The sequence below is a fragment of the Anolis sagrei genome, chromosome 1, assembly GCF_037176765.1.
Source record: "Anolis sagrei isolate rAnoSag1 chromosome 1, rAnoSag1.mat, whole genome shotgun sequence".
Classification (NCBI taxonomy): Eukaryota; Metazoa; Chordata; class Lepidosauria; order Squamata; family Dactyloidae; genus Anolis; species Anolis sagrei.
In genome coordinates, this window is record NC_090021.1 from 231,639,395 (window position 1) to 231,667,157 (window position 27,763).

Genomic DNA, 27,763 nt, shown 5'->3' on the forward strand with positions numbered 1-27,763 from the left:
GGGGGGGGTGAGAATGAATGACCCAAAGCAGCGCTTCTGAGCATGTGCACAGAGCCCTTCCCTCAGGCCCCTCCCCTCCAGGGCTGGAATGCGGGGAAGGGGGCGTGGCTTCGTGCTCGGCCTCCTTCGGGCCGGGGTCCTCTCCTCTGAAGTGACCTCACTGGACCCGCGGGCGGGAGTGGGCGGGGCGCGAAAAGCGAGGCCCCGCCCACGGCGCTCTGGGTGTCCAATGAGAGGCCGGGGCGGGGCCGGGGCTGAAGCCGGCCGCTGGGCTGTCTGCCTGCGGGATGCTCGCGCGGCGTCTCGAGAGGAAGGAGCGCGGAGGCTCTGCAGCAGCAGCAGCAGCCGGAGCATCGCCGACGCCTTTTTAATTCTCCTCCTCGTCGTCTTCCTCCTTCTTCCCTGAAGCAGCCGGAGCCTTCCAAGCAGATGGACTCGCCGCCGCCGCCGGAGGTGAGAGCGCGCCGCCCCGCCCACTCCACGCTGCGCTCATCCTCGCTTCCCAAACCCCATCTCCCTTGGATCCAAGGAGGATCTAAACGGGAGCATCGCCCATTTGAGGCCTCTCTCTGGGTGCCTCTACACTGTGGAATGAATGCGGGTTGGCACCATTGGCTCAGTGATAGGGAATCCTGGGAGTGGGAGTTCGGAGGGGCACCAAGACCTTGCGAAACTGCAGCTCCCATGATCCTGTACAAAGAGTGCTGGTGGCTTCACCAAAGGATCACTCCCACCACTCCATAGCACGGTGGAAGCGAGGCCAAACCGCATTAATTCTACAGTGTAGTTGCAGAGGCTCCCTCTGTCCCTCCAGCACAAGAGACAGGCCTGGTCTGCCCATCCCTCTTTCTCCCCTTTTGCCCCAGTTATTTCAAGCCTGGAGGTGGGTCTCCCCATTGAGGAGGAGGAGGAGAGAGGTGCCATTGGTGGAGAGTGAAAAGTAGGAATACGAAAACATGAGCATTCTTCTATCCCAGGCAAGGGCAAACTTGGGCCCTCCAGGTGTTTTGGACTTCAACTCTCACCATTCCTAACAGCCTCAGGCCCTTTCCTTTTCCCTCTCAGCCGCTTAAGTGGCTGAGGGGGAAAAGGAAAGGGCCTAAGGCTGTTAGGAATGGTAGGAGTTGAAGTCCAAAACATCTGGAGGGCCAAGGCATCCTTCTTCCTTAAGTCAAGCTGTCCCTTCAGCTCTTGAGAGGGAGCAGCAGGCCTCTCCAGGTCCCAGGCCATGAGGACATTTCTGAGACCATGTGCTTCTTTCCTGCATCTCTTGTGTGCGGGGACAGGTTTTGCTGAGCAAATGAGATCCCTTAATTCCTCACATTGTGCAGCCGCCCAGCTCTCGACATTCCTGATCCTTGGCTCTGCTGGAGACTGTAGTTCAACAACAAACACAATTCCCACTCCTGTGTGATACATATCTCTGATTCACATATTGCCATATATATAAATGTAATATCAATTTCTGCATGTCTGTAAAGCAATGCTTTCCAAACTCTGTGTAGCGATATCTTAGTGTGTCAGCTGCAGTATGTTGGTGTGTCATGCGAACGTGAAAAAAAAACCTTTGAGCCTGTGTGAAATTAGCAATAAATCATATATTTAATGTATATGTAAGTTCTTACGAAATGTTTTTCTTATGATTTGTATATATATCCATGCTGATTTGTGTATATGTCCATGCTGAATTGCTGAATTTGCTGATCAAAATGTCGGCAGTTGGAATCCGGGAAGTGGGGTGAGCCCCTGCTGTTAGCCCTAGCTTCTGTCAACCTAGCAAGTAGACTATAGAAGACCAATAGGTACTGCTTTGATGGGAAGGTAATGGCGTTTTATGCAGTCATGCTAGCCACATGACCTTGGAGGTGTCTACAGACAATGCTGGCTCTTTGGATTAGAAATGGAGATCAGCAACATCAACCAGGGTTGGACATGACTAGACTTAATGTGTTGTTGAAGGCTTTCATGGCATGCTAGGTTGCTGTAAGTTTTTTGGGCTGTACGGCCATGTCCCAGTAGCATTCTCTCCTGACGTTTTGCCTGCATCTATGGCAGGCATCCTCAGAGGTTGTGACCCCGAAAAACTTACAGCAACTAGACTTAATGTCAAGGGAAAACCTTTACCTTTTTTATATGTCCTTATCTCTTATAAGGGGTCGGTTTAATGTCTGGTTTGCTAGTAAAACTGAATTACCATGTCATAAAATGATGCATGTCTACAAAGTGTGTCACCAACACAAAATGTCTGGAAAGCTCTATTGTAACGGAAGGGGTTTCAAGAAGTGGAAAGCCTGAAACTGCCTGGAGAGAGGAGGTGAATGGGCATGTCCTTGAGGAGAGAGCATGGCATCCAACTCAGGATTGCATGATTCAAATGAGGGTATTCACTTTGCCCTCTTCCAACACAAGCAAGCCTGGTCCTAGTGCCCATATGATTCTCATCAGGATGTCCACAAAGATTTGTTCTGTGCATGTATGTGCATTTTGTCTGGTGCCTGAAAAAGGTCATGGCATGCCACAGGATGACCAAATGCATTTAGAGCAGGCATGGTCAAACTTTGACCCTCTGGATGTTTTGGACTTCAAGTCCCATAGTTCCTAACAGCCTCAGGCCCTTTCCTTTTACCCCTCAGCTGCTTAAGTCCAAAACACCTAGCGGGCCCAAGTTTGCCCATGCCTGATTTAGAGTTACAGGACATCTCTTTCTCTCATTCTAAATATATTTTCTCAGAAGCAAGTCCTATTGAGTTTGATGGAGTCAACTTCAAAGGAAGTCTGTTTGGAACCACAACCTTATTTCAATTTCTGGGGAAGGTGGTGTTGTTCTTGTGTCTTAGTCAAATCCCCAGTACAGCTCTACCTATGGCCGTAATCATTCATCCTTCGATTCATCATAGAACAGTCAAGAGATGATGTCGTACAACAATATATAATATAGCCAGTAAGACAAAAAAATAAGCATATCAACAATGTCACTGTTCTGTATCTCACTCCAATGATGCCCAAAGCCAAAAGATGACCGACCAACATTATTGTTTGCAAGACCCCAGGATGATAGTATTCTTAGGTGGTATAATTTATGGTTATAATTTGTGTGTGAAAATGCCTTTCCCTCCAAAAACTACATGAATTCAGCAGCATTGGTGGTGAGAGTTGTTTGCCTGAGGGACACATATCCTCTCACCCCATCTTAGGCACTGCCTATTTGTGTACAGACGAGTCATAGCTGTGTTTCCCAGCCATACTTTGTTAGCTTGTCTCAGGTACATCTGGCTGATATCCTCGGCTGGCTCTGTGTTTTGCAAATTAGCTCGCTTTGTTTGGTGATTGGTCATTGGGGAGGCAGACACAGGCATCATTTGCAAGTCTGGTTGCTCAAGCAAGAAGCTCCGAAGGAATTGCATTCCTGAAGAGAAAATGTGCAATTTCCTCTTAATTATGAGCTTGGAGCGATCTTCCTTGTAGTTTGGCCCCAGAATACTTCCTTCCAAGTGTTACTGGGTTAGAATTCAAAGACATAGCTGGAATATCAGTATGCAAAGGGATCTTTGTTCTCTCAGATGGTCTCTAAAATGCTACAAGATCCCTTTGCAAGTATTATTGGGTACCGGCTGAAGCTTCCTGCTCTGTGCTGCTGGTTCTGCTGTTCAGTCCCTTCCATGCTAATGGCTTGTGTGTGTTTGTGTGTCTCCCTGACAAGCCGCCTCATCCTTTTGTGGCCGCCAAAACCTTTGCTTCTCCTCGCCCGTATTCCTTTCCATTCAAAAGTTAAAAGATGTATGGACATGGGCAGGCAGCTGGCAGTTGTACCAATGCCCTAATTTCATGTTGGAGAAGGCTGCTTGACCTCTCTTTCCTCTTCCACTGTCTCAGGAGCTGTCAAGTGGCAGTGGCCTTGTTAGGATGGCAAGGTGGGGTGTTGTACTGTCTGCCTGACAGATGACTCCCTGAATCAATGCTAGATTATCGAGCTGTAATGTATAGGTATGGTAGCCTTTTCTTTTGGGATGAGAAAGGGGGCACAGCGGAGACATAAGAGCCCAGATGACTTGTGCACAGTGGGGAAGGTTGACCGGGCTCTATGGGCCATTTTGGTTTTCAGTTCCCCTTGATTGATGCTTGATTGTTTCCCACCCTCTGTTAGTTTCTGGACCATTAAGCTCAGTGTCTGAGCTGTCCATACTCTGGGGGAACAGGAGCAGATAATGGGGCTACATTTTCTCCCCCTCCCTTGCATGTCTTTTTGTTTTCTTTATCAGAACAGATGTTTTTATGGATTCCCCTCCTACACACATAAAGCGGGCTGTGTGTGCTGCCCCTTCATTCCTCCCCCCCCCCCCCCCCAATGTGGCTTGGAGCTCCGCGGCATCCTTTAAGTGATTAGCCTAATGCAGGGCAAAAGCATCTGGTGCCTGGCTGTCCTTGTAGGGAGCCCATTGACTTGCAAAGGAGCATCTTGCAATCCCAGCCCCTTCCCAGAAGCTGACACAAACTATCTAGAAAGGGCTCTGGATACACACTGCTGTGGAAAGAAGTTCCCACCTCCAGAACAAGTAGCAACATCCATGGTGGTTGTTAGTAACAGTGTGTGTGTGTGTGTCCGCTTTCAAGACACCTGTTGACTCTAGCAACCCTAGTTGTTGTTGTTCATTCGTTCAGTCGTCTCCGACTCTTCGTGACCTCATGGACCAGCCTACGCCAGAGCTCCCTGTCGGCCGTTACCACCCCCAGCTCCCTCAAGGTCAGTCCAGTCACTTCAAGGATGCCATCCATCCATCTTGCCCTTGGTCGGCCCCTCTTCCTTTTGCCTTCCACTTTCCCCAGCATAATTGTCTTCTCTAGGCTTTCCTGTCTCCTCATGATGTGGCCAAAGTACTTCAACTTTGTCTCTAGTATCTTTCCCTCCAGTGAGCAGTCGGGCTTTATTTCCTGGAGGATGGACTGGTTGGATCTTCTCGCAGTCCAAGGGACTCTCAGCACTTTCCTCCAACACCACAGCTCAAAAGCATCGATCTTCCTTCGCTCAGCCTTCCCTAAGGTCCAGCTCTCACATCCGTAGGTTACTACAGGGAATACCATGGCTTTGACTAGGCGGATCTTTGTTGCCAGTCTGATGTCTCTACTCTTCACTATTTTATCGAGACTGGACATTGCTCTCCTCCCAAGAAGTAAGCGTCTTCTGATTTCCTGGCTACAGTCTGCATCTGCAGTAATCTTTGCACCTAGAAATACAAAGTCTGTCACGGCCTCCACGGTTTCTCCCTCTATTTTCCAGTTGTCAATCATTCTCGTTGCCATAATCTTGGTTTTTTTGACGTTTAGCTGCAACCCGGCTTTTGCGCTTTCTTCTTTCACCTTGATTAGAAGGCTCCTCAGCTCCTCCTCGCTTTCGGCCATCAGGGTGGTGTCATCTGCATATCTGAGGTTGTTAATGTTTCTTCCAGCAATTTTCACCCCAGCTTTGCATTCATCCAGCCCCGCACATCGCATGATGTGTTCTGCATACAAGTTAAAAAGGTTGGGTGAGAGTATGCAGCCTTGCCGGACGCCTTTCCCAATCTTGAACCAGTCTGTTGTTCCGTGGTCAGTTCTGACTGTTGCTACTTGGTCCTTGTACAGATTCCTCAGGAGAGAGACAAGGTGGCTTGGGATGCCCATCCCACCAAGAACTTGCCACAATTTATTATGATCCACACAGTCAAAGGCTTTAGAATAGTCAATGAAGCAGAAGTAGATGTTTTTCTGAAACTCCCTGCCTTTCTCCATTATCCAGCGGATATTGGCAATCTGGTCTCTCGTTCCTCTGCCTTTTCTAAACCCAGCTTGAACATCTGGCAACTCTCGCTCCATGTATTGCTGGAGTCTTCCTTGCAGGATCTTGAGCATTACCTTACTGGCATGAGAAATAAGGGCCACTGTACGGAAGTTTGAGCAGTCTTTCGCATTTCCCTTTTTTGGTATGGGGATATAAGTTGATTTTTTCCAGTCTGATGGCCATTCTTGTGTTTTCCATATTTGCTGGCAAATGGCATGCATCACCTTGACAGCATCATCTTTTAAGATTTTAAACAGTTCAGCTGGGATCCCGTCGTCTCCTGCTGCCTTGTTGTTAGCAATGCTTCTTAAGGCCCATTCAACCTCACTCCTCAGGATGTCTGGTTCTAATTCATTCACCACACCGTCAAAGCTATCCTCGATATTGTTATCCTTCCTATACAGATCTTCTGTATAGTCTCGCCACCTTCTCTTGATCTCTTCGGCTTCTGTTAGGTCCCTGCCATCTTTGTTTCTTATCATACCAATTTTTGCCTGAAATTTACCTCCAATGTTTCTAATTTTCTGGAAGAGGTCTCTTGTCCTTCCTATTCTGTTGTCTTCTTCCACTTCCATGCATTGCTTATTTAAAAATAGTTCCTTATCTCTTCTGGCTAACCTCTGGAATTGCGCATTTAACTGGGCATATCTCCCCTTATCCCTGTTTCCTTTTGCTTTCCTCCTTTCTTGGGCTACTTCCAGTGTCTCAGCAGACAACCATTTTGCCTTCTTGGTTTTCTTTTTCTTTGGGACGTACTTTGTTGCCGCCTCCTGAACAATGTCGCGGACTTCTGTCCATAGTTCTTCTGGGACTCTGTTTACTAAATCTAGTCCTTCAAATCTGTTCTTCACTTCCACTGTATATTCGCTAGGAATGTTAGTGAGATCATATCTAACTGGTCTGTGTATTTTCCCTGATCTCTTTAGTTTTATTCTAAATTGGGCAATAAGAAGTTCGTGATCTGAGCTACAGTCAGCCCCAGGTCTTGTTTTCACCGACTGGATGGATGTCCGCCACCTTTGGCTGCAAAGGATGTAGTCAATCTGATTTCGGTGTTGACCATCTGGTGAGGTCCATGTATAAAGCCGTCTTTTAGGTTGTTGGAAGAGAGTATTCGTTATACACAGCGAGTTTTCCTGGCAGAATTCTATCAGCCTGCGTCCCGCTTCATTTTGTTCTCCCAGACCATGCTTGCCTGTGATCCCAGTTGTCATTTGACTTCCCACCTTGGCATTCCAGTCTCCTGTAATGAAAATAATGTCTCTTTTTGGTGTATTATCCAGTAGTTCCTGCAGATCCTCATAGAACTGATCTACTTCTGCTTCTTCAGCAGCTGTGGTTGGGGCGTATATTTGGATCACTGTGATGTTGAAAGGCTTTCCTTGCACTCGAATTGAGATCATTCTGTCATTTTTTGGGTTGTATCCAAGCACCGCTTTAGCGAATTTCTTATTAATTATGAAGGCTACTCCATTTCTTCGATGTTCCTCTTGTCCGCAGTAGTAGATCTGGTGGTCATCTGATGTGAAGTGGCCCATTCCAGTCCATTTCAGTTCGCTGACCCCCAGAATGTCTATCTTTAGTCTTGACATCTCACCAATAACAACATCCAATTTGCCCTGGCTCATAGATCTTACATTCCAGGTTCCTATGGTGTGTTGATCTTTAGAGCATCGGATTCGTCGTTCGCCTCCAGTACCGTCGGCCGCTAGCCTTCCTTTCGGCTTTGAGCTAGCTGCGTCATCACATCTGGGGCTAGTTGAACTTATCCTCTGCTCCTCCCCAGTAGCATTTTGGCCATCTTCCGACCTGGGAGTCCCATCTTCCAATGGCATACCGACATATCTCTGGTTGTACTGGTCCATTTAGTTTTCTTGGCAAGGATACTGGGGTGGTTTGCCGTTGCCTTCCCCAGGGATCACGCTTGGTCTGACCTCTCTGCCACGACCGTCCCGTCTTGGGTGGCCCTTCACGGTTTCGCTCATGACATCATTGAGGTGCTCAAGCTCCAGCGCCCCGACAAGGCGGTGATCCTTTGCTGGAGAGCAACCCTAGACATTTCCCTTTACTGGGTTTTCTTAGGAACTGAGGAGCCATGAGCTGGGTTTGCCATTCCTTCCTCTGCAATTTAACTTGATATTCATTGACAGTCCTTATCCAATCACTAACCGGGGCTGATCATGCTGGCTTCCAAAATCAGATGGGATCTGTGTATTTAGGGTATTCTTAATTGCCTTCAGTTTATTTCATTGTCTGCCCAATATGCTCTCCCCTCCCATCTCCCCCTGCTGTGCTCCCAGTAGGAGCCTGGCAGTCACGGCTGGAGGCAGGCCATGCTCTGTACTTCTCAGCTGTTATCTTTGCTTCCACTCCCTTCGTGGGCTAGTTCCCACTGGAGGCTAGGAAGCCTAAAAGGAAATGTGTGGAGGGAGCAGCTGGAAGGGGCCAGTAAACTAGGGCAGATTCATGGGAGCATCTGCTCCAGGACTTGCAGATGGATGCATGTTTAAACACAGGATTGTGCTATTCTAAACAACAGTAAATTCCATTCCTGGAGCCTGATATCTCCCCTCACCATGTGCCTTGGTGTGTTCCCTACAGTCCCAGAGAATGTATTGGGCTCTATCTGTGCCTTCTTCACTGTCCAAATGAGGGGTGGTAGCCATTCCTGGAATGAACTAGAATGGCAGTGATTTGAGTTGGTTTCAAGAGCTATGCCAAAGGAAATGACACACCCTGGGATTACCTGTTGGCTAGGGAAATGGCTTATGGTCAGAAGAACATTCTTTCTTTCTCTTTTTTCAGATATTTTGAGATTTAGCCAACCTTATTACCAGACAGATTCTTGGACTAATTCATGGCACCCAGGATCTGGGCAATCAACAGATTTGGGTCTTTAGTTTGGTTATGCCCTGCTTTTCTGCACACAAGTGGAAGAATACATGGGAAAATGTCCTCTGGTAGCTTACTGTGGAAAATAAAGATCTGAAAGGAAAAGCAATGGAGTGAGTAAATGAAAATTGAAATGCGAAAGCTGACCAAGAAAAGCAGAAAAGTAATAAAATTGAATCAATCATACAATTCAGGAGCTTGTTCTTACTTATTTGCTCACTCTCCTAGGTGACTGATTTTCCACCACTTGGTATCAGTCTCATTTTTGTAACCATCGATTCTATCTCAGTTCCAGGCTGAGGACTGAGCTTGAGGTTTCAGCTCAGTTCTGTTCCTTGACTTTAGAAGGGAAGATCCCAGCAGCTCTCAGAGTGGACTGTGTAATTTGCCAGGGCATCCCGCACGGTGCTGTAGAAGTCCTGAGTGGCACACAGCCCACTGTGCCAGCCTTTAAGTGCCTCGGCATGTACAGTGGGCAGAGTGCCCTGATCTCTGAGTCTGAGGCTCTTCCCGATCCAGTTTGAAAACGAGACCCAGTAATGCCTGCCTGCTTCACGTTGCCCTCTGAGAAACCAAGTCCTGCAAGGGAGAGGAGGTTCAAATGAGAGTGAGTCACCCTGTATGTTTCCTTCCCTAGACATAGCTTCTGTACCGCTGGATATGGATGTGTGTGGTTGAAAGAGAGAGGGAATGTCGAGGAAGGATTTTCACTATGACAGCACTTTCCTGCTTGTCTGTGGACAGGAAATGAGTGATACAGGATTCCTCTCCCTCTCTGTGTCTATCTGGGGCAAGGAATGTTTGCATGGGGGTGCCCCATTGCTCATTGGGATCAACAGGGGTGTCTTGCTCATGCTCCAAGAAGCTGCTTTTCTCTGGGTGGTGGTTGCTCCAGAGTCAATCTGCAATTCAGCAGATGCTACAAACCAGCCAATGTCCTCTTCCCATCTCTATGCCTGATAGCTGCCTTAGAATTTGTGCCTTCATAGAAACACCAGTCTTCATGCAGGCATTACAAAATAAACCTGCATAACAAATTGTCCCCAACATGAATGTTGCTGTTTGCTCTGTGCTGCTGTGGGTGTTTCTGATTGCCTGGAGGGATTTAGAGCAAAGCATGCCTGACTCTTTGATGGTAAGGCACCCTGTGTGCATTGCGGGAGTGTGTGCTTTGTCTTTAAGTGGGGCATTGACGAGAACAGTGTCAGTCAGTCAAACCCAATGGAGGATTGCTTGTCATCGTCTGGCACGAGGTCCTGGGCTCTGAATCCGGTGGCTTGTTGTTTTTTGGTTTGCCCCGCATTCCAAAGCTTTGAGCCTTCGTTAGCTGTCTCCTTCTGTGTTACAAGGACTGGGGATTTAACTGACTGCCTTTTTCCCTGAGGCAGTAATCTTATTCCAGTGGCTTTGGTTTGCTTGAGAAGGCAGGGGAGCCCCCCAGAGTGCATCACCCATCTCTAAAATGTCGTTGTCAGAGCCAAACCCACCATTAGGCAGAATGAGGCAGCTGCCTTATGGCAACAAATCTTGGGTCTCATGGGAAGGAAGCAAAATGTGTCTTACTGTATATACTTATGTATAAGTCTTGAAATTTTAGTTGAAAATTAACCCCCAAAACCCTGGGTTGACTTATCCATGGGTCAGTGTCAGCACTGTACCTTAACTCTTATTTAAAAAAAGGAACCATCCCCTTCTCTGAGCAGAATCGTGAAAGGTGAGAGCTTAGTCCATCTTAGGAGAAGTAAAAGAAGCACCAACCCTTGTATTCTTTGTGCTGTTGTATTGCTCCTGACTTTTTTGAATGCCTGACTGGAGAAAGTTAGTAACAGAAACAACTGCGATTCTACAGGTGCTTTTTCTTCTCCATGAAATTACTCTGAACTTGTCCACAGGTTATATCATGTATCATATTCACAATTTTTGCCCAAAAACCTGGTTTTGACTTATACATGAGACCAATTTGTACAGGAGCAATCATGATATTCTACTAAATCAAAGTAGAAGCTAAATACCTTGGGCCAGCACTGCCCATTGCCCAGCCTTACATTCATAATACTCCTGAAAGAGTATAGACTTTTCAAAAGGATTGGGGTTTTAACTTTATAACATTTTACCTCATACGTTTGGCCCACCCTCTGTGTCTGGTTTTATATTGTTGATTTTATTTGTTATTTCATATTTTGTTATGATGTATTTTGTTACTGTGTGTTTATTATGTTGTATCATTTTGGGCTTGGCCTCATGTTAGCTGCCCCAAGTCCCTTTTGGGGAGATGGTGATAGGTTGTAAATAAAGATTATTATTGTTGTTATTATTATTATTATTATTATCAGCAATCGAATGAAATTATTATTATTATTAATAATAATAATAATAATAATAATAATAATTTCATTCGATTGCTGAGAGTTTTCCGGGATGTATGGCCATGTTCCAGAAGCATTCTCTCCTGATGTTTTGCCCACATTTATGGCAGGCATTCCCAGAGGTTGTGAGGTCTGTTCGAAACTAGGCAAGTGGGGTTTGTATATCTGTGGAATGTCCAGGGTGGGAGAAACTACTGATCATACTTGTTTGAGGCAAGTGTGAATGTTGCAAGTGGCCACTTTGATTATATATGAGACCAATTCTGCAACATGACCATAGTAAATGTAAAGGTTTCCCCTGCCTTTAAGTCTAGTCATGTCTGACTCTGCGTGGTGATGCTCATCTCCATTTCTAAGCCGAAAAACTGATGTTGTCCGTAGACACCTCCAATGTCATGTGGCCAGCATGACTGCATGGAGTGCCGTTGTCTTCCCACCAAGGTGGTACCTATTCATCTATTCACATTTGTGTGCTTTCAAAATGCTAGGTTAGCAGAAGCTGGACCTAACAGCGGGAGCTCATCCCGTTCCCCTGATTCGAATTATCAACCTTTCAGTCAGCAAGTTAATAAGTGGTTTAACCAGCTGTGCCACCAGGAGACCCATACAGCCCGGAAAACTCACAACAACCCAGTGATTCTGGCCATGAAAGCCTTCGACAACACAATAATTTTATTTCTTACCCGCCTGTCTTTGTGACTTGAGGCAGATTACAACATCACTAAAACACACACAATCATCTAAAACATTATACAAAATACACATATTAAAACATATTTCTACATAATACATATTAAAGTACACAGAACAAAAATTAAACATAAGATGCAAGTTTAAAATTTGTGATTAAAACTGGCTGGGTATATATATGAAGGGAGCATACTTGAACTGAGGGGCTGGATGGTTGCCTTGCCAGTTCTTGGGAAAACAGATGATACAGTGTGAAGGTATGAAATCAGGAGCATGGAAAGACATTTCTCTAGGAGTTCACTAGTGTATACAAATGGCAGTTAATGGGTTACTTGACCTGTTTGCCCTTATCTTGATGGCTACTGTGAGTAACAGCTGATCCAGGTAGACCTTGCTTTGACCCGGTAATACAATGTTTATTTCTTGGTTTTATTGTAGTATAGCTCATGCTTGGAGTCCCTCTCATTATTATGCTGATAATAAGTTAAGTTGGTCTAAGAAGGCATGGCTGCCCCAAGGACTCCCAGTGAGTTCCTGATCTTCTAAGACAGGTATGGGCAGACTTGAGGCCATATCTATTGTTTTCTACGTGAACCTTAAGATCTGGTGAGAATGGGTATACACTAACTATTAAGGAACAGAGTGTCTCGAAGGACAGGTTTAGCCTAGGTATGTGTGATCAACATCAAAATTAAAGTCGCAAGTTCTTTTGCACAGAAATCCCCCAAATATTCTTTTTCAGAAACTCTAGAAGGTTTTTTGGCTGATAAGACTATTGGAATATAAGAAATCCTCACCAGTCTATGCTGATCATCACCCAGAAACCTAAATTTCAGCTGAGACTGTTTTGTTAATTCAGTGAAGAGTCAAGGAATGCTGGGTATTTCACGGGTGAGACATCCAGTGATTTACACACAAATGATTCAGCCTCGAAGAATTCCCAAATCCCCTCATTTCAACATTAAGCAACAATATGATAAGCCATTTAAATCATTCAGAAAGATTGCATTTCCGGTTGTTCTCATCATAAATACGTAGTAAAGGTTTGAGGGGAAAATGTGTGCATTTGTTTGTGGCTTGCATGACTGTTGACCCAAAGAGAAATATGGTACATCAAATTGGGCTTGCTTGTTTCAGAATGAGCCAGTAGCTCCTACTCCCTTCTCCAGACATGATAGCCAAGACTTGTGCAAAACCTTCCTTGGTCCTCTTCCTTAGCAGTGCAAGATCTGCTGGGATTTTCTTTTGCTGTCCAGACAGACTGAACTGAGATGATTAAGTGGGAAGACTATGACACAACCATTGTTTCTAGAGCAATGTTTCTCAACCTTCCTAATGCCGCGACCCCTTAATACAGGTCCTCATGTTGTGGTGACCCCTAACCATACAATTATTTTTGTTGCTGCTTTATAACTGTAATTTTGCTACTGTTATGAATTGTAATGTAAATATCTGATATGCAGGATGTATGTTCATTCACTGGACTAAATTGAGCACAAATACCTAATATGCCCACATTTGAATACTGGAAGTGTAGCGGGGATTGATTTTGTCATTTGGGAGTTGTCGTTGCTGGGATTTATAGTTCACCTATAATACAAGAGAATTGAACCAAACTTGGCACACAGAACTCCCATGACCAACAGAAAATACTGGAAGAGTTTGGTGGGCATTGACCTTGAGTTTTGGTGTTGTAGTTCACCTACATCCAGGGAGCACTGTGGACTCAAAAAATGATGGATCTGGACCAAACTTGGCACGAATACTCAATATGCCCAAATGTGAACACTGGTGGAGTTTGGGGAAAATAGAGCTTGACATTTGGGAGTTATAGTTTCTGGGATTTATAGTTCACCTACAATCAAAGAGCATTCTGAACCCCACGTACGATAGAATAGGGCCAAACTTCCCACATAGAAACTCCATGACCAACAGAAAATATTGTGTTTTCTGATTGTCTTTGGCGACCCCTCTCACCCCCCTTCGTGATCCCCCCCCCCAGGGGTCCCGACCCCCAGGTTGAGAAGCACTGTTCTAGAGGAGGTTTGAACACCAATTTACCTGTGATGTACAGTAAGCTACTGTGTTGTGTGAGTGAGGGAACTTCTTACAGTGGTAAGGATACATTTAGGAAACTGTCTGAATGCATCTACACCAGGCATGGACAAACTTTGTCCCTCCAGGTGTTTTGGACTTCAACTCCCACAACTCCAAACAGACTATAGGCTATTAGGAGTTATGAGAGTTGAAGTCCAAAACACCTGGACTTGAGACCTGAAGGGCTGAAGTTTGTCAATGCCTGATCTACACTGTAGATTTAATTCAGTTTGACTGCACTTTAACTGCGATGATTCAGTTGAAGTGTCTCTAGCTTTCTCTATTGAAAAGCGCTGATGCCACACCAAACTATAAATCCCAAGATTATCTAGCATTGAGCCATTGTAGTTAAAGTGGTTTCAAACTGGATTAATTCCGCAGTGTATATGTCCCCTCTGTCTTCTGGATTGAATCCAGATCCATAGATAGTGTAAACCATTGGAATCAATCAGAGTAACTGTGGTTGTTACTGTTGCTGTGTGCCTTCTAGTGATTTCTGACTCATGGTGACGATAAGACTAACTATCACAGGGTTCTCTGGGGCTGAGAGTGTGTGATTCGCCCAAGGTCACTTCATGGGATTTCCGTGACTGAGCAGAGAATCAAATCCTGGTCTCCAGAGTCATACTCCAAATAATCACAATTTGGAGTTCAGTGGATTCTTTGTTAAGTATGGCTGAAATTTGAATTCAGCCCAGTTTTGTTGTTCCCTGATCGCTGTTAAATGTTAGTAGCTAACAACATTGTGTCTAAAAGTTTTGGGAGATATCTATGTTGTACAATGACAGCAATTTTGCACTATTTTAACAGCCAAAGTTCTTCCTCAGTATTTGTGCTTTGGTGACTTACTTGAACTACAGCACTATAACCTTCTAGCACAGTGGTTCTCAACCTTCCTAATGCTGCGATGCCTTAACAGAGTTCCTCATGTTGTGGTGACCCCCAACCATAATTTTTTTTATTTGGGGAAAATATACCTTGACATTTGAGAGTTGTAGTTGTTGGGATTTATAGTTCACCTGCAATCAAAGAGCATTCTGAACCTCACCAACGATAGAATTGGGCCAAACTTCCCACACAGAACTACCATGCTCAACAAAAGACTGTGTTTTCTGATGGTCTTTGGTGACCCCTCTGACACCCATTCAAAATCCTCCTCCCCCCCCCCCCCCAGGGATCCTGATCCCCCAGGTTGAGAAACGCTGTTCTAGCAGAAAATTCTTAAATCCTTCCTCAAACTACAAATCCCAGGATTTAGATAAAGTGGTATTAAAGAGCTTTAACTGTGTAGTATATAGATGCACTGCTTGCCGATTCCTAATCCCTACCACACATGACCACAAATGCATCTGGGCTTTCCAGTATATGCCGTCCTTTTATTTTTATCTTCATTTTGCTGCTTGGAGCCCCAGTGCTTGAATTTTATCAAGGTCGTTCTTGTCTTTTAGTCCTGTCCTCTACTAGTGATTGAAATTCCCTGGGGACAAGAGAAGAATGAACCATGCTTCTATTCTTAGGCATGGGAGGAATGGAGAATCCAACAAATCATGAACCTGTTAGCTTGACATTGGCCCTGTCCATTTGCTGAAACAGGTCATAAAACCATCAAGATAGAGCCAGTGGCACTCTGGAGAACAGTGTGATGCTAAAAGGCAGCCAATGTGGATCTGCGGAGGGCAGTTCATGCCAACCAAGAACACCCGCCGCACCCCTTGGCTGCTCTGCTTTTTGCCAGGAGAAGGATGCAGTTTACAAACTGAGGTGCTTTGCCACGGCTCCATATTATGCGTTCATAGAGCAGTTCAGAAATGTGTGGCTGTCTGACAGCTTCTTCGCTTAGCCCACATTTCCCTGCAGAAAGAATAGCCAATCTGCTAATGTCTTAATGCTGGGAAATAAGGACATCCAAACATGGACCTGAATTTTATTTTGTTGTGTCGAGAGCTTCCAAGACTGGTGATGATGCTACCAGATTCTAATGCCTTCCTTACATCCTCCCAACCCAGAGATGCAATGAACAGACAACTTCTGAAATGAAGGTTCTCATATATGACCAAAGCAGGAATGTTAGTCCTAGGGCTACATATCAATCCCAAGGTGGGTTTTGTTACCTTTGCAGACTCCTTGGGCTCTTCCCCAACCCCTTGATGAACTGCCTCTTCTGGAAGTCTCTAATAGATTGCAGGAAACTTATGCACTAAATAGGTTTTTAATAGGCTGCAAGAATCCCATGCACTAACTAATGCCATGAACTAACTAATGAATCCCGCTAACTCATCCCATGAACTATCTAATCCCATGAACTGCCTTTCTGGAAGTCTCCAGGAATAGGTTTCAGGAATCGCATGCACTAACTCAGTGATTTTCAGACTGTGCTCCGCAGAGCCCTTAGGGTTCCATGAAGCACAATCAGTGACCCCCCCCCCACTCCCTCTGCCTATGAAGCTCATGCCCTACAGAGCCCTGCTGCGTGCATGGCCTACAAGGCCTCCACAAAGCATGCAGCCTGGAGAGCCCTGCTACCACCATGGCCTTCAAGGCTTTCCTTCTGTGGGAGTGCTTTGATCGTGCTTTTCCTGCATGGCAAAATGGGTTTAGACTGGATGGCCTATGGGGTTGCTCTTCTACTACTACTAATCATTAAGCAGAGTCTGGATTGCCATCTGTTTGGGGGTGCTTTGACTGAGCTTTTCTTGCATGGCAGAATGGGCTAGGACTGGATAGCTCCTGGCGTCGCTGTTGTTGTTGTTGTTATTGTTATTGTTATTGTTGTTGTTATAAAGGCTGCATGACCATCTGTTGGGAGTGCTTTGGTTGTGGTTTTACTGCATGGTATAATAGTGTTGGACTGGGTGGTCCATGGGATTGCTCTTATTATTACTATTACTACTACAACTTCTGCTACTACTACTAATTTTTGGTTGTTTATAAGTTATATTGAGTACATTTTATTTCATGTTTCATCTTGATTGTTGTTTTTGGCATTGAATGTTTGCCATTTTTGATATTCTTTGGAAATTGCCCTGAGTCCCTTCGGGGAGATAGAGAGCAGGTTATAAATAAAGTGCTGCTGCTGCTGCTATTGTTATATTACTATTACTTATCATTAAGCAGAGGCTAAATGGCCATCTGTTGGGGGTGCTTTTACTGTGCTTTTCCTGCATGGCAGAAGGTTCTTGGACTGGATGGCCACTGGGGTCTTTCACTGAAATACTGTTAAGTTTATGTTGGTTTAAACTATTCTTCATTGTAAAGATTGTATTGTTCTTTTATTATTTTTTGCACTACAAATAAAATATGTGCAGCGTGCATAGGAATTTGTTCATTGTTTTTTTCAATTAGTTCATACAAACATTCTCTATCCATCTGCCAGTGGCCTGAGCCATCTGTCAAATTTCAAAATGTAATGCAGTCCCTGTGTCCAAAAGTTTCTTGGGGCTCCATGAGAAACTATTTATTTTCTATATTTATATACCGCTGTTCTCACCACAGAGGGGACTCAGAGCAGTAGGCAACAATTAGATGCCGCATAAACATACATATGAACAAAATAAATATCTATATTAAAACCCAACATTAAAAACATCTCAACATTAAAACCAATTATTAAAACAACGCAATCCAAAATCATAGTCCAAGGGCGTTCCAGTTGTCATTGCACTATTTTTCCTTCAAAAAGGGCTCAGTGGGTTTAAAAGTCTGAGAACCCCTTCACTAACTAATCCTACAAACTAACTAACTAAGCCCACTAACTAATCCCATGTACTAACTACTCCCATGAATTGCCTTTCTAGAAATCTCCAAGAATAGGTTACAGGATTCTCATGAACTAAATGAGTTTTAAATAGATTGCAGGAATCTGTTTTATCAAGAAATGCCTTTTCTTCAAATCCAGCCACTTCCAGGTACAGTGGGGGTTTTTTGGACAGTCTATGTACTCCCATAGGTATCCTCCAAAGCCTGCCACAGTTACCTACCCTTTTGCTATTATTTGGTTATATGTAATGGAGGAATGCGTATAGGAATGAGTGATGAATTGTCAAGGAAAGCAGGATTATGGATTGGGTGGGAGAGGGACCTAAAAAGACGAGTGGGAGACATCCACCATTCACTTCCCAAAAACCTTTGCATTGGTCAATTGATAGCCTGCTTTGTTCCTTCATTCTAATAGCATTGAAATATATAACTGCAAAAACAAGCACTAACACAGCTGCCAGAAGATACATCCCATTTTAATCTGCGGTGTGGATTCTTGTAAATGGGAGTAGATCTGCAGTCTAGCGATGGCTCCAAGGACACTCTCCATCGCCAGTTCTCACAGCCTCCCTCTCCCCACCACTTACTGTAAGTGCAGCTACCTGTCTGGGAACCAGAACATTTTTCAATTGTGAACAACCTTGTGTTCCATTTTGGGGGTAAACACATGAAGTATAATACCACTAAATAAATAAAGAGAGAGGATTGAGCAAGTGGGTGGATGAGTGGGCACAGTGCACACACAAGCAATTTAATTTTTAATTTTTTCGCAATCGGATTTTTCAAACAAATGAAGGATGGAGGGAAATAAGGGAAATTAAGACTCACTGTTCTAAGTGAGCATTACTGAATGAGACCTAGATCATGGGGAGAGAAGGTCCAGTGTTTCTCAACCGTCCTAATGCTGCAACCCCTTAATACAGTTCCTCATGTTGTTGTGACCCAACAAATTATTTTAGTTGCTACTCCATAACTGTAATTTTTCTACTGATATGAAGTGTAATGTAATTATCTGATATGCAGGATGTATTTTCCTGGTAGGGTTGGGGGTAGGGATTGATTTTGTCATTTGAGAGTTGTAGTTGCTGGGATTTATAGTTCACCTATAGTCAAAGAGCATTCTGAACTCCACCAACAATGGAATTGAACCAAACTTGGCACACAGAATTCCCGTGACCAACAGAAAATACTGGAAGGGTTTGGTGGGCATTGACCTTGAGTTTTGGAGTTGTAGTTCACCTACATCCAGAGAGCACTGTGGATTCAAACAATGATGGATCTGGACCAAACTTGGCACAAATACTCAATATGCCCAAATGTGAACACTGGTGGAGTTTGGAGAAAATAGACCTTGACATTTGCAAATTGTAGCTGTTGGGATTTATAGTTCACCTACAATCAAATAGAACTCTGAATCCCACCAATTCTAGAATTAGGCCAAACTTCCCATGCAGATCTCCCATGCCTTGAAGGGACTCACAGGCACAAGCCTCTCTCCAACCTTGCACGCTCTCCCTTGCCCACACATGTGCACCATGCTGTCATGCACCAAGCACACCTGCACTCCCCTCCCTGCTTGGAGTCTCGGAAACAGCCCCCCCCCTTGGCTGAGAGGCCAGCCAATCACAGTTGAGGAGGGCTTTTGGTGGGAGGATTCACCGTCTGTTTCCAAAAAGGAAGAGAAGGACAGGCAGGGAGATCTTCAGCTTTCTCTGCCAAAAGGGTTCTTAAGACCATCAGAAATATATGTTTTTTTATTATCTCACACAACCTCTCCGAAACCCCCTTGCAACCTCCCCAGGAGTTCCGACCCCCAGGTTGAGAAACACTGGTCTATTGGATAGGTCCAGGGAGAGGAATGGGCAACTCCCATATATTATTTTGTCCTGGATAGAGAACTGAGATAAACCACAGATTATCAGTATGAAACCAGCCATCAGTTATTGTGGACAGATGTAATAGCATCTGCATGTCTTTGATGTGAGAAACGCAGCACTATAAAACATGTAGATCAGGGGTGGGAATTTGAGATTCTCTAGTTGCTGTTGAATTGCAACTCCCAGGGTCCTTCATGATTGGCTATGCCATCCAACAACATCTGTAGAGCCCCCCCCCCCCCCCAATAGCAAATGCACCACATCCTTAACACGTATCAGAGTTAAAAAGAGCATAGACTATACAGTCTCCTATCAAAATTGGTGTATATGTTTAATTAATAAAAGCCTAGAGAATTCTGGAATTCTAAGATCTTGATGATTTTCTGATCAAAATATGTCTTCAAACTCAACGATATGGCTCTATTCCAACCACTGTCTTCAGTGCTTTCTGTGTTTAATATGGCATTTCCCCCCTCCCATATCTTTTGCCATGCTCTTATATTCCATTAGACATTGTATAGCTGAGAAGAGCTCAGATCCAATTCCTTCTGGCAAGTGTGAAAAAAGCTTAAACTGAGGGAAAACTGGAATAAAAAGCCAACAATGTGAAATGAACAATATGTTGATATCTGCCCCAGATCTGACAAACATTCATTCAAGGGGAGAAATAAGCACTGAACAGCCTATTGATTAAACGGCTGCTCTGCCTTTGCTTGCCCATTAACAATGGGAAGACAAAACATGTTAAATAAAGACTTTCAAAACATAAATCCAGGAAACCACATAAGTCCTATATTTCTTTTGTCTGTGAAGCTGGAATATGATTTTGGAACATATTTATGTGTTCAAAAATCTCACTCTGGGGAATTCGGAATATATTTTACTGTGGCATCCGGACCAAAGTTCAAAGTCCACATGTCTTGTTGGTTAACACACAGATCCCGTGTAAGTGCAAATTGCACATTTGTTGGTGCTACAGGTGGAAGAGCAACCAACTGAACAGCAAGAGCCCTGCCAGCAAGATCCTGTTCTCTCATATTCACCCAAAATTCCTTCTACCCAAATGGTCTATATAAACCAGTGATTCCCAACCTGTGTTTTGTGGACCACCAGTGGTCCCTGAGAACTGAAATATGGTCCACGGCCTCACCATTACTACACCATTGCAATGAGAGTGACTGGTCTCGTGAAACCCTCTTATAGTGCCGAGGCAACGGGGATGTCAGGAGAGGAGAGGCTGACTATCTATGAAAAGCATGACAACAAGCCTCACACTTGTTGCTTCTCCTCCTCCTCCCTCCCTCCCCCTGAGCAGGCCCATCCATGTGGCACCTGGGAATGGGGGCACCTGGGTGTCTTCATTTTTAGGCCTGTTCCTGGGGTTATTTGGGGTGCTGATTCAGAAAATGGCATTGGATAGGCCACATCAGCTCTAGATTATTAAATATGGTTTTCTTTGGGTGACTATTGAATGGCATATGTTCTGTATCAGAAACTAGAGCTGATATGGTTTATCCAATGCACCTTTCTGAATCGGCACCCCAAATAACCAAATCAAATCTAAAGTTGGCCAAAAAACGATTCATAAGCCTTTTAGTCCTAATGTTGGAGAGTGGTCCCTGGACAAATTGGTCCTTGGTTAAAAAACAAAAAGGTTGGGAACCACTGATTTAGATAATGATATTTGTTTGAGTGCAGTGGTGTTCCAACTGATGTTCCACTTGTCTTTTATACAAGCAAGGTCTCTAAGGGCTGAGGTGATAAGGTTATTAAGTACAATCATGGTACTGTATTCATATCTCAGCAGACATTTCCTTGTATAAGTGAGTGATGTGCAAGGGAGAAGTTGCTCCTGTGTACTTCCAGACAGTGGAAGCACATGTCTTCCATATATTAGCAGAGATCTATAGTTGATTCACAGACAACAAGAGGAAAAAAAGAAATTGCTTGGCTTTGTACAAATTAAAATATTGGTGTTTATTTCTCTGCCATTGGATCAATAACTCACCACTTCTTTGTGTCAGTAACATCAATCATCAAGTCCAGCTTCTAGCTCCTACTCTCATAATTACTAAGGGGTGTGGATGTTGAAAGTTGAACACAATTTGATGGTCTGTCTTGTCTATCCTTGTATACAACAAGCCGAATGCTTTTCTTCCTTAATATAGTGAAATATGAGGAGGAAAAGTTATAAAAGAAGTTAAATAGACTTCCTGATCCATGTATGTATATATATGCATGTGTGTTTGTGTGTGTGAGAGAGAGTATAAGAAGACAGTGGTTTTACTTTGGTTTAGTTGATGCTGACTTCATGCGACACACTGTCGCTCTAGATAAGACTGAATAGTGCGTTTGCACGTGTACGTTAACTGCCGAGAGGTTGCTGCATACAGGGGAGAGGGAGAAGGAGACATCCCGCAAGCAATTGTGGAGTTTGCACAGAGGTGGAGTGGAGGGAGTCCTCAACGCTCACTCTTCACATTCAAATAAAAACTCCCAAGGTTTTCTTCAGTCTTGTTTGCCTCAATGCAACACCCATTTATTGGGATTCAAGTTCAGTGAGCTGTCAACGTGGGTGGATTGGGACAGTTGTGTGATGTGCGAGTGGTTTCTCTCCCTCGTGCTTTATGGTCTCAGCAAAGGCACATGTGCAGTTCTCCATTTTGGTCATTGTGAGTGAAGGCAATGCAGCTGCTGCAGCTGAGAATACTTTCCAACCAGTGGAGCAGAGTGCTAGAAATTAGATTAAACTGAAGGCATTACTAGATTTCAACCCCACGCCCTCCCTCTTTCTCTTTCTCTCTTGGTTCCCTGGGGCAGTAAGTCTCCTGCCAGATCTCTCCTTGCCTGTGACCTTGTCAGGATTTGCAAGCTAAGCACAGCTGAAGGGAGTGGGTTTCTTTGTGCCGCAGAGGAGACCTTCAAGAAAAGGAAGGGTGGTGTCAGCTGGTTTGCGCCCTGACCTGCAGTCCTTTCACTCCAACTGACTTTCTCATCATCTCTCTTCCTTATTTCCTTTTCTGTTTGTTAACATAGCAGAGTAGCCTCCCTTCTCATGTCATTGGCTCCTTAGCAGTTCACTACATTGTCTCATTCTTTACTTTATTCTGAAGTGAGGATGCCATGTCTTGAAAACTGGGAAATGTTCTCCTCACCTTCCTATACACCTTGTATAGAAAGACGGGATATGCATTAAATAAGTAAAATAGTATGCAAACAAATTGCTGTAAATTTGACATCAGTTATGGGCCTCCTGATGGTGCAGTGAGTTAAACCACTGAACTGCTGAAGTTGCTGACCAAAAGGTTGGTGGTTCTAATCGGGGAGCAGGGAGAGCTCCCACTGTTAGGCCCAGCTTCTGGCAACCTAGCAATTCAAAAACATTTGAGTAGATCAATAGGGACTGCCTCGGTGGGAAGGTAACGACACTCCATGCAGTCATGCTGGCCACATGACCTTGGAGACATCTACAGACAGCGCCAGCTCTTCGGCTTAGAAATGGAGATGAGCACCACCCCCTAGAGTCCGACACGACTGGACTTAATGTCAGGGGAAAACTTTACCTTTACCTAAGAAAAGGAACAAGACAATTTTGCAGCTGGTACTCCTCATTGTTATGTTAAAAACTTAGCTGTAGGTCAGTATCATTCCCTCTAGTTCTAATGTTCAGGCATCAGTAATAATACAGTTATCCATACACCAGAGGAAAGTATCAGGAAAGTATGAGCAGACCAAGGACTTCATCCCAGAGGTTTAGGGCTCCATTTCCATGTGCTTCAGTAATTGAGTCCCATAGAGGCCCTCACATGATGTAAGGTGGGACTCTGTGGGGCTCTGTTTCTGTATCGCATGGAACGGAGCCCTGAATCCATCTTCAGGAGAAGAGCAAAAGAAAGTGGGGAAAAGATGGACACTGACGCAGAAAGGATGTGGGATGACTGGCCATCCTAGAAGAGGGGGAAGGGAACAGGGTCAGACAGTTGTATTCGCTTTCCCCCAGCCTGTCTGATGGGGTCCTTAAGGAAATATTGAGGTTTGCAGAATTAGTCTTGGGAAAGGACGTGACTCCTAAATTTAAAAAAAACCCAAGCCAACCGAATTGCAATGAAACATGCCCAGTGGTCATATAATGCTGATCAGCTGTTTGAGGAAATAATGGAAAGCTACTGTAGGTGTGAGGAAAAATTGAATGGAATATTCTTGGGTAGGGCATAGCTGCTTAACTGAACAGTGAATTTTCCTATTCGTATGACACATTTTGTAGTGACTCCCATTGTCAGATATGCATAGGACTGATTTGTATAATCAAACAGGTTGCTGTTTTTTCAAAAGGAACAAGGAGAAAGTCTGCATGAAAAAATTGCTAAAACAAAAGTCTCTGAGAATGAGGCAACACTCTCTGCAAAGCTGGAAATGAAAATAGATGTTTACAGGAAATACAAATTAAGCAAAATCTGAAGCCAGCTTGGACATTGTCAAAGAAATTAATTCCATTTCTGTCATAAGTCATATAAATGACCTCACTTTAGTAGCAGGAGGATACCCACAGGTTCAGCATAAACTGTTTTTGATGCACCCCAGTCTAGAAATAGCTGGCTTTCATCCCAAAATGGTGACATATTAAGAGTCAGCCAGAATCGCTGGCAGCTCTCTCTTTATAATGGTAAGCAATTGTGTATAGTGATCTCATCACCCCTCTTGGCTCCTCCCACAACTTAAAGGTTCTAGAGTAATAAGAAGTTTATTATGTGCCTTCAAGTAAATTTGTTATGTGCCTTGTAACAACTGTGTTGTAGAGTTTTCTAGTCAGTGTCCAGAATTCACTAAGGCAGTTATAGGTCTGTAACCTATATTAGTGCAGTTGTGACTGGTCCATATTCAAAATTATGACATAGTCACTGCTTTCAGGAATATGTGTGGACCAGGAAAGTCTGCAAATCCCAACTTCCCTTGTTGATTGGGAAGCATCTGACTGATGTTCCTACCCACCCACCCATCCCCCTTCCTTGTGAAAGTGAATTCTAGAAAGGGGTGGAATTGCCACAGGGACTCCGCTTCTGCCTCTTGCAACAGAGATGAGGACAGCAATCATATCAGAATTTGTCTATACTAAAATGGGATTTTGTGTGTTTTCAGAATGTAATATTCAAATGATAGATATGATTGATATCATGGAACCCATTCTCTAGCAACGTGAAACAGTATTATTTATTATTTATTTATTTAAAACATTTATATTCCGCCCTTCTCACCCCGAAGGGGACTCAGGGCGGAGCACAGCATATACACGGCAAACATTCAATGCCGGGACACAAATTCACATACAATACATAAACATTAAAAAAAATTATCAAAATATTAAAATACACCATTTAAAACTGCCCTAGTCATCCGCATCAAATCTAATTGGCCTGGTCAACTTTCCAGTAGGCTCTTTGTGTCCAGTGGGCTTTGGTTCCAGCCCCCCTTTAGATACCGAAATCTGTGGGTGCTGAAGTCCCATTATGTAAAATGGTATCAAAGCCTCATATAGAAAGGCAAAATCAAAGTTTGCTTATAAGATTGGGGGAAGCGAATATTTTCAGACCATGGAGGGTTGAATCTGTGGATATTGAAGAGCATTGTAATCATTATATATGTATTGCATTAGAAAGACTCCTTAAATGTTTACTTTAATACCTTTTAAGCTTGCACTTACATCAACTTTAAGCTTCTAGTCTTCATTGTTAAACATCTCCTGCTTCTTCATTTACAACTTGTCTTTTGCTTTCCATTGGGAAGGAGAATGTATCTTTCATTGACCATTTACCAAATGGCTTCCTCATGTAGGTTCTGATTGCTCCGTGCTCTTGTCAGTTTATTGCTGTTGCTTTGAAGGTGCTAATGAGCCCGTTCGGAGTTGGGAAAGCGAGATGCATTCTGGGACTTCAGGGAAGAGAGACGGTGGTTGTCTATGCAGAGAGGAAGCACTTGAGCTGAGGTTTCAAAGCAGCATTACTAGCAGGAGAGTGGCTCCTGAAAACCAAGAAGCCAAGTTGAAATTGAGCTGTGGTAGAAAGAGAAATACACTGTCATTCAAGACTATCAATGAAAGTCCTCAGCTGAGTTCTACATGGCCTTCTTTTATAAAAGCCATGATTGATTCCCCCCTCTCCCCTTTCTTCCTCAGGGACTGATCAGATAACCTCTTTTCTCTGGTAGGTCTAGTAGATGCGCTTCCCTCTCATAGTGCTCTTGTTTCTGCTTCCATTAGCTGATTTTTGTTTATATGTATGCATCACTTATTCATGATCCCCTGGATCAATCAGAAAATGCATTTGTTGAAACCTGATTCATGCCTAACCTAAAGGCTATGGGCCTCCCCCAGTGCTGAGGCCAGGAGCAAGGCTAGCTGGTGATACATGGATATTATATCACAGGCCCTGACTCTCAATTCTTTGTAGACACATGATGCCAAACAATGCCCCACCCTTTCCCATATTATTCTTACAGAGTTTACTGATACCAAAAGCAATAGAGAAAGGAGAAGAATAGGGATCAATTTCCTCCTTTTCATAGTCTTTGGCCAAATCTGGTAAGATTTGTATGTTCACCTTGGAGAAATCACAATTAGGAGATGGACCACAACTCTATGGCAGAGGAGATGACCTGCAGGCAGAAGGTCTTGACAATGGTGATTGGTGCAATTTGGGACTGGTGGGAATATCCCAAGGAGTCATAGCCAACTCCACTTATTTGCTTCCCAACTTTTGTCCCCTCATAGCCTAAGCACACTTAAGCAATGCATTACAATTAACATAAACAAAGAATAGCAAACTCTGGGATGCAGGGGCGAGTGCCTGGTTCTTCCCACCTCATATAAATACCCCAATTTAAGCTCCAGGAAAGAGTGTGTCCATACAGGTTATATCCTTAAGAAAGGAAAAGAAGAAAATGAAAAGCCCTCACAACCTCTGAGGATGCCTGCCATAGATGTGGGAGAAACGTCAGGAGAGAACGCTTCTGGAACATTGCCATACAGCCCAGAAAATTCACAGCAACCTAGTGATTCTGGCCATGAAAGCCTTCGACAAGAAAATGAAAAAAGTTTGTTCACAGTGAGATCTATTGCACTGCAAGCTTGCAATCCTGTGAGTGTAAGGGCTCTTCCAGACTGGTCTAAAGAAGCATGCATCTTCACAGTGTTATGGTACCCCTTCCATCTACCTGTTCAATTTTTGTAAGGGGGGGGGGTCTTTTTGTAGCTTTTTCCCCATTTGCACTAGGGCTCTAGTGCAAATAGAAGAGATGGGGTTTGTTCACCTCTGGATTTTTTAAAAATTCAAATGTGCCAAAGTACAATTTTACTGATGGAGCATATCACCATATATGTCTAAAGTCTAAAGTCTGGACAGTAAAAAAGATACTCAGTAGAGGGTGGGAATACAATATTGCAGTTGGTCAATAATTTGTCAGAAAATATTTTAGGACGGTAGAAATATGGTTTGCATATTTTTAAAGAGACCAAGGAACTATAACACCAAACCCTGCCTATCCATTTGGCCTGGCTCTCTGGAGGAAACCCAAACTCCACTAAAAAGAACATAAACTACTTAAGAAAATAATGAAATTGAATGCAGAAAACACTAGGAGGAATTATGACTGCAACAAGGAGAAGTTTGGTTTGATTTGAACAATAGATTGAAACACGCTCTTTTGTACTCACGTTTTGTCTGATACTGGCTACAAATCACATAGAAAAGAGAAACAACAATTCATTACATAAGGGGAAACTGAGGCACATTCACTGTGAGATCATACCTGCCAAGCAGTGTATGTATGTAAGTTTGACACTGCAAGAGAAGTTGTGAAATCTGCACACCCAAAATGCATGGTCAGTGTTGGTCCAGGAAGTGATGGAACTTCCAGAATGACAGAAAGCAGGGAAATGATCAAGGTTGTGAAACTCCTGCTATATTGTTTGCATTAAAAATCCCAAGAAGGTATTATTTGTGGGAGAGTTTGTTGTGCCGGCATCCCACAAAATGCCTTTCTTGTAGCATCACTTCTGGTTTGGGTTCTGACCACAGTTTTTTCTTGAAAGAAAGGTTGGGTGATGGATAGTGGATAGAGCCTTCTTTGCCTACAGCCATTGCCAATCAAAGTAGGCAATACAGGTCGAGTATCCTGTATCAAAAATGGATGAATTTCAGATTTTTTTATTTCAAATTTTGAAATGGCTATATTTGCATATACATACATAATGAGATATTCTAGAGATGGGACCCAAG

The 27,763-nt window shown here is 43.8% G+C and overlaps 1 protein-coding gene across 2 annotated transcripts in view; it reads left to right on the top strand.

Annotated features, from left to right (window-relative positions):
* The first annotated feature begins 246 nt into the window (after positions 1-246).
* The window catches only part of LOC132773475 (unconventional myosin-X-like), a 119,584-nt gene continuing 92,067 nt past the window's right edge, over positions 247-27,763 (top strand). The window contains exon 1 of one of the 2 annotated variants that reach the window (XM_060772723.2): positions 247-453. In XM_060772723.2, the coding sequence (XP_060628706.2) occupies positions 430-453 (24 nt within the window). In that variant the 5' untranslated portion in view covers positions 247-429. Of the gene's footprint in view, positions 454-9,293; positions 9,315-27,763 lie in introns of those variants that run through there. The other variant, XM_067461000.1, reaches the window with a different exon arrangement.